We start from the raw sequence: 7,400 nt of genomic DNA, 5'->3' as shown, positions 1-7,400 counted from the left end.
TATGTGGAGAGATAAAATTGAAATATTTTTGGGCGGAAAAGAATTATAAAGGAGCGGGGCGTATGGGGGATAAATGTGTTTAAAAATCAAATTTGTGGATTTGAATTGTATTATTGATATACGAGGGTAGGGTAGAAGAATATGACACGAATAATTTAGGTTTAAAGAATGGGTAAAGTGTTAATGTCGGCACGGTTTTTTATTCTTTAGCTAGCTTTTTCCAATTATTGCTCATTCCTTGTTCCTTTTCAATGGTGCAATAATTCTGAATTATGAATTTGATTTTTATAAAATATATATAGATTTTTTGTTGTATGCTAGTTTTTATTTAGGTTTTAATTGTGTGCTGGTTTTTTCTTTAAAAGATGAAAGTTAGTAGCTAAATATTAACACAATATTTATAAAATTAAATTTAAAAATGTCACACATGTTCATATAATCTTCCTTATTTTTAACTAGTTGAAAAGTCGCGTGTTGCGACGGCTTATAAAAATTATATTAATGATTCAAAATTAATATTTATAGAATAAAATAAATTTGCGGTAATTTATAAAAATTATATATGATTCAAAAAATTTGAAAAATAAAACAAAGCTATCTAAGAGACGTCATGTATCAGCCAATCATCTCTATCAACATTCAAAGCATCTAGCATAGGTAACTCATTGTTGTATTAGACAGAGAAAATAAATAGACACACATAAATTGTTTATAATAAATCTTAGGATATCTGATCTCAATTTATTGGGTTGATTTGAGAAAAAAACTGGTTTATGAAAAATATTTTTTTTTTTTATATACACCTTTTTCGAAAATATGATCATAGTCTTTAAAGAAAACTAAGCCTTTTTTGGTATCGAAATAATTGAATAGAAGTTTCAAATTCTAATTTGATATATTTATTAAGGTAGGTAGTTCTTTATTTTTGATACGTTGTAAAAGCTAATTTTGAAACTTTATTCCAATATATCCGAAATTAAAAAAGATAATTTTTATTTTTAATGTTATTAAAATTAAAATCATAATTTAAAACTTTCTTCCGATAACTTTGATACTAAAAAACGTAGGTAGATTTTATTTTTGATATTCTGAAAAAGACAATTCTGAAACGTGCTTCCAATATATTAGAAACTAAAAATAATAGTTTTTATTTTTATATTTTTCGTCCAAAAATTTCAGAAAACTAGAAAATAAAACAGAGCTATATATTGATTTGATATTTCCCGTCAATTGGTAAGCGTTTTTTAGAATTGACTCTACCATATAATTTTTTATCTCCCATCAATCAATTTGTATGTCATGTGATGTATTTTAATTTGATTTAGTAAAATTTTAGACTATTATTTCTTATTGAAAAAAGCCAAAAAAATAAAATAAAATTTGGAATAAATCTCTTTCTTGAAATTATCCATTTATCCTCACACTTCCGGATACGGTGGTTCACCGAATGCATCAAGCAGGTAAAACAGGTAATCTACTCAAGAGCAGTGTGACTGTGTGAGTTAACCTCTTCTTACCTTTAAGGCGGATAGCTTTATATATAAGAAATCAATTTGAGAGAGATAATACAATAATTTACAAATAAGGGACGCCCAATTTGAGATAACAGGAACACGTGTCATAATTTACAAATAAGGGATGCCCAATTTTTATTTATGATATATTTTAACAATCTATCTTATTTTGAAAATAATTTAATTTATATTAAAATAAAAATTAAGAATCTAATTTTAAAATTCAGCGGATCAGAATTTTTTTTGACGGAAAATGAAGAATTCATTCAAAATACTGAAAACCCAGCCGAGACAAACATCTGTCAATTACAACCTGACTGTGAAATAAAAAACGAGCTAAACAAATAATTATTTTGTTTTCAGATCGCTTAACAAACAAAATATTAAATTCTTGAATCTAAAAACATAACAATCATATCTCGAGTAATCCAACTTAGGTAAACATAGTAACATCGCAATTGACGAGTATCATCCGTAACCCAATATTCAGAACTATCAATTAGATAAAATACCACATTGGATGGCAACTAACGAAAGTCATAATAAAGCACACGAAGATATCAAAATACAAATTAAAAATATTTAACATCTAAAAAAATTGGACACAACCGTGATAACAAAGTATAAAGTACTCAACATGAACTCATCCAACAAGGATAAGATCTTGATTTTATTTTAAAAAAACTAGTAAATACGAGAGAGGATGAAAAAGTAAAGATGTTTAATCAATAAGCGAGATGAAGATCGAAGAGCGGAGAAGTGCCGGAAGCCTGAAACTCAAATTTAAGCCTTAAATTTCAAGGTTACAAAAGTTTAAACACGGAAAAGCAAATTACTGTTTCAGAATAATGTCATATCCCTGCACCAGCTACTATGAAGGGGTCCAAAACTTCTGATAACTGGAGATGACTATAAGTTTATAACACCTATGAAAAAAATTCAGACACTGAAATGTGTGTGACCATTCTTGTTAGCAGCAGCAACTGATGCAGATTCCCCTGTACTAGATGGAATAGTACCCTTGACATAATTCTTGTCTTGGCATTCCTTGGCGCTGTCATAGGAAGCATGAAGACCAAGAAACACATAATAAATCAGAAGAAAGGCACTCCAGACTCCAAATCTAATGAACGAGTCCCTGTCAATAGATCCAAGAAGAAAAATGTTGATTGCAATTGATGCAGATGGCAACCAGGGCACCAATGGAACTCCCCACAGCTTTGGCTCCCGCGCATGTGGAACAAAAACCCGAATTCCAGCCGTAGCAAGAATCCAGATTGGCAAGGTTATGCAGTATCCAATCCAGCCATCCTCACTAATCCCCCAGTATGCAGCAGTCCCAATTGAAGACCCGAGTATGAGCGCGACAAATGCAATAAATTTGTTGCGGTTATCTGTTGTTGTCACGCCACTAATGTAGTAGCGACGCACAAGAAGCGCGACAGAGACAAGCATGAAGATGATGAGGGTTGAGATTGAGAGAAGGTTAGCAATAATACCTAGGTCAGTGAAGAATGCAACAACTGCGGTTGCTATAAGCAGGACAACAGTTGCGTTAACTGGAGTTCCTGTTCTTGAATTGACATTTGCGAACCATGGAGGCATCATGTGAGTTCTTGCAATGTGTGTCATGTAACGAGCTTGTCCCACAGCTCCAACAAGTAACGAAGATGTTATGCCTTTTAGTGCTCCGAATGCAACAAGATATTTAGCCCAACCCAAGCCTACAGCGTGGAATGCTATAGAGAACGGAGCATTAACATCAATATCTTTATATGATTGCATGAGGCAGAGTGTGAGAGCTAGCAAGCAATAGATAGAGGTGGTGATCGCCATTGAGCCTATGAGACCGATAGGGATGTCTCTGGCAGGATTCTTGGTCTCCTCTGCCATTGTTGCAACAGCGTCGAATCCAGTATAGGCAAAAAATAAGACTGCAGAGGCTTTGAAAATGCCGCGGACTTGAAAGGGTGCAAAGTCATGGTAGTTATTAGTGTCTGCATTTATAAGGCCAGCGATTATGATGAAGAGAATCACAGCCATATGGACGCATGAGGAGATGTAGTTAAAACGCGATGACCCCTTGATGCTAAAGACTGCAAATAGACAGATAGCTATGATTATGCCAATAGCTATGGGGTCAAGTTGGTTATAGTTTTCTCCAAGTCCGCTGGCATAAATACGAAAATCATCTGGTTTTTTATTGCAGAGTGTTGCTAAGTAGGATGTCCATGATCGAGCCACAGCTGCACAGCTAATAACATACTCAAGAATTATGTTTCCAGCAGCAATGAAGGCCACAAACTCACCAAGTTCCACTCTTAAATAGGCAAATGATCCACCTGAAAAAACAGAAAAAATTGAACTTTGGATTAAATTTAATAGTACTGGTCAATGTCATAATGGCATTATTTTGATGTGTATATACCTGCAACTGGGATCTCCACTGCAAACTCAGTGTAACATAATGCAGATAACAAAGCAGATATCCCGGAGAAGAGATATGAGAGAGCAACAGCAGGACCAGCAACTGTCCGCGCTTCCAACCCGGTGAGAACAAATATTCCAGTTCCAATCATAGCCCCCATGCCAAACCACATTAGGTCCCACGAAGACAAAGTCTTCTTCATCTCGTTTTAGCTCTGAGATTTGGCCTCCAACTCAGCCTGATCATCTGACCTGGTCAGTACCCGATTCATGAACCGGGTGGGAGTCTCCTTTAGGGCATTCACATAGTTTCTCCAGCTCCTAAATGACTCCTCGGGAAGAAATTCTTGTTTTATATATGAGCACCCTCGCCTCCTCATCCCCGTTCCATCTTGGCTAACAATCTCCATCCTACCACCTACAATTAACACAGCATTACTATTAAAAAACACAAATTTCTGTCAAGCTTGCTAGTATTTTCAACTGATATAAAAATACTTGTGTTGAACTACTGTCTCAAAAGTCAGATTTGATACTGATGAGAAGAAATTAAGCAAGATGCATGGCATGTTATCACAATTACAAATACCACACAAAAATGAAACTAATGCCATTACAAAACTGACATCAATATATTCAAAATATTTGCTTTGAAAAAAGACTTAAAAACACACATCTATACCTCTGTAAACAATAACCTGATGCACAACTTGATATCACAATTACGATCTGCAAATATCACAAGAAGAAGAATTAAGAAACTAAAAAAACAAGCAGCCAATTCAAACACTTCTTTGAAAAACCAAGACTAATAAGCACAAGCAGAAATTAATGCATAACATAGTATCCACAACTAAAAATACCAAAGCAATGGGTTATGATCACTGCATCACAGCCAAAGAACTTTTAAAATGATACATAATACCCTCTCAAGACCCAAAATTGCTTACCAACAGGGATCAGCCAAAACAGAAGAACTGGTGAAAATCTGAAAAATAAACTAATTACAAAGGGAGCAGAATTTGCACTCAAAATGACCAATACCTATATAAAAAGCAAAAAAATCAGATCTACACAAACTTACAATTTTATCCTCCAACTGTTTCAAACAAACACGCGTATATTTTCTGTAAATGATATCTATGCAATGAATATAAAAGAATCTGTTATTCCTCAACGCAATCTGTAATATTTATTCTCTATTCAAATATTTATTCGAAAAACAAAGACTAACCCGCACAAGGAGAAACTACAAAGACACTATTCTCTGTTCACTCTCTACCCTCTCTTCTACACATCTGAAGTGTGCTTGTAAATAAAGGTCGAAAAAAAAAATTAAAATTGTCTGTTCCAACGGCTAAAGTCATTGACAAAGTTGGTTTTTATGTGCTTGCTGTTATTAGAAGATTCTATACCTTGACAAAAAACAAACAACGTAAGTTTTTGTCTACATTAGGAGATTAAAGATACTTACCATCGGAGGGGATGAATTCGAAAGTATTTTCGGGGACTTTTGAATTACAGTGCATGTAAGGTACAAATAGTAGTTGACTAGTTGCATACTTGCATAGTTGCATGTATTTGGACATACAGTGATTAGCATATGTAATTTGATGATTGCTCGGTTAAAATGCATCATTACGGTACATTGTATCTGGACAGTTAAGGATACATTTAGTATTATTATTATTATTATAAGTATCATTAATTATTTTTTGTTAAATACTAATAGTATTTAATTACTTATATGGAGATAAAAACATTCTAAATGGAATTGATTCTCTTAACCCCGTTTTATACCCACTTCCTCCTTTGGGTATCAAAACCTTGATGTTTTTTTGTACCCGGTTGAATTTTTATTTTTTTTTTCAACCAAAAACGAGCTATGGATTTGGAATGAAAAAATCATACCTGATTCCATATCCTTATGAACCAAACGGTGCCTAAAATTTGACTGTATTTAAATGCTGATGGATTTTTTTTGGATTTCATAAAATGACGGATTTATATGAATGTTATTTTAGGTTTTTTGAAATCCCACCAAAATTCATAAGTTTTTGAATCATTTGTGCTTAAATCCTAAAAACTATATCAACCCTGTGATATTTGATCAAGAATACACACAAACTCAAAATGAGATACAACTGATATGAGTCTCAAATTAGCCCTAAAAATTATTGGGTTATTTTGAGCCCAGGTGTGATAAAAGGCTTGGGTTCTGGGTTTATCACCCCGAATTCATAGCTAGAAAATTAAGGTTATAAAAAACCCACCGGGGCATCCACATTTGGGAAACATGGTTTGCCCAATCTCAAGGCACAAGCCCAAGTCCAAGTCCTGCCAAGCCCGAAACTCGGATCCTAGTCCTACTAGTAGTCGGATTGATGAGCATAAGACTCCAAGAGTCCTAAAAGGATTCCGATTTTCAAAGATAGCTATCTTATCTAGAGTCTCTTACTACTTCTACAGTCCTATCCTAGGATACATTTATTTTTTTAGCTCATTTTCAGGGTGTATTAATAAAATTATTATTATTTATTATTATATATATTGTATCATTATTTGTTTTTTAATAAATATTATTATTTAATTACTTAGATATAATAAAAATATTCAAAATGAAATTGATTGTCCAATCTCCATCTCATGCCCACTTCCTCCTCTGTGTATCAAAATCTCTTGGGCTTGTGGTATTGGTTGATTTTATTTTTTTTCCCCCAACCAAACACAAGGTATGGATTTAAAATGACAAAATTCAATTGTATATAAATGCTGATGATTTTTTGGACTTCATAAAGACATAAACCTTTAACTTCAAAAGAATAAGATCTATTCACCCCCATCGATAAATGAAGCTGAATAGCCTTCATTATCCAACCTTGTAATATAAAGAGCTAAAGAAGAATATGCAAATAATTTTCGTCTTCGAAACCCATTGAAAGGGGCTCATTTATGACGCCTTTTTCTTCTATCTTTGATAAAAACTCAGAAGTCAAGTTTCATTCAAAGTATGATCTAGCATGCACATTTGTGAGGTTGCTCACTGTATTTTTATTTTTTTTGAAAAGAAAATGCTATATTCAAAGAACAAACAAAGTATAAAAAGACAAAACTAACCCCGTACACGTACAATAACGTCAAAAGAAAAAAAACAATCTGAGAGATAATTTCGTGTGTTCATGCTTTTCAGCTCTGGAAATATTTTCCCTTTGAAATCCCACCTAAATCTATAGAATTTTGAACCATTGTGCTTAAATCCTTAAAAAACTATATCAATTCTGTGATATTTAATAAGAATCCACAGAAAATCAAAATCGGATACAACCGTTAAAATGCGAATAGCGCGATTATAAAGACAGGGATGAAAACCTAATCAATTCCAAAATCAATTCTAAAAGAATATAACAAAAATCACATATTGCGGATCGTAAAAAATAAAAGAAACGAAAGGAGTGTGCT

At 33.2% G+C, this 7,400-nt stretch overlaps 1 protein-coding gene across 1 annotated transcript; it reads right to left on the bottom strand.

The window, feature by feature from the left end:
• Positions 1-2,121: 2,121 nt before the first annotated feature.
• Positions 2,122-4,710, bottom strand: LOC108199019 (cationic amino acid transporter 1-like). Its single transcript, XM_064085791.1, has 3 exons — positions 4,624-4,710; positions 3,943-4,359; positions 2,122-3,856 (listed from the first exon to the last, which is right to left on the bottom strand). Exons 2-3 carry the CDS (start codon positions 4,142-4,144, stop codon positions 2,454-2,456), a joined length of 1,605 nt encoding a protein of 534 aa, XP_063941861.1. The 5' UTR covers positions 4,145-4,359; positions 4,624-4,710; the 3' UTR covers positions 2,122-2,453.
• Between the last annotated feature and the right edge of the window lie 2,690 nt (positions 4,711-7,400).

The sequence above is a fragment of the Daucus carota genome, chromosome 1 (genome assembly GCF_001625215.2).
Source record: "Daucus carota subsp. sativus chromosome 1, DH1 v3.0, whole genome shotgun sequence".
Classification (NCBI taxonomy): Eukaryota; Viridiplantae; Streptophyta; class Magnoliopsida; order Apiales; family Apiaceae; genus Daucus; species Daucus carota.
The sequence above is the reverse complement of the archived record's forward strand: the minus strand, read 5'-3'. Positions and strand labels throughout refer to the sequence as shown.

Excerpts from the sequence above, each read along its gene's own strand:
- LOC108199019 (XM_064085791.1), bottom strand. The coding sequence starts at position 4,144 with ATGAAGAAGACTTTGTCTTCGTGGGACCTAATGTGGTTTGGCATGGGG. Across the intron at positions 3,857-3,942 it reads AGTGGAGATCCCAGTTGCAG|GTGGATCATTTGCCTATTTA; the intron begins GTATATACACAT and ends CTGTTTTTTCAG.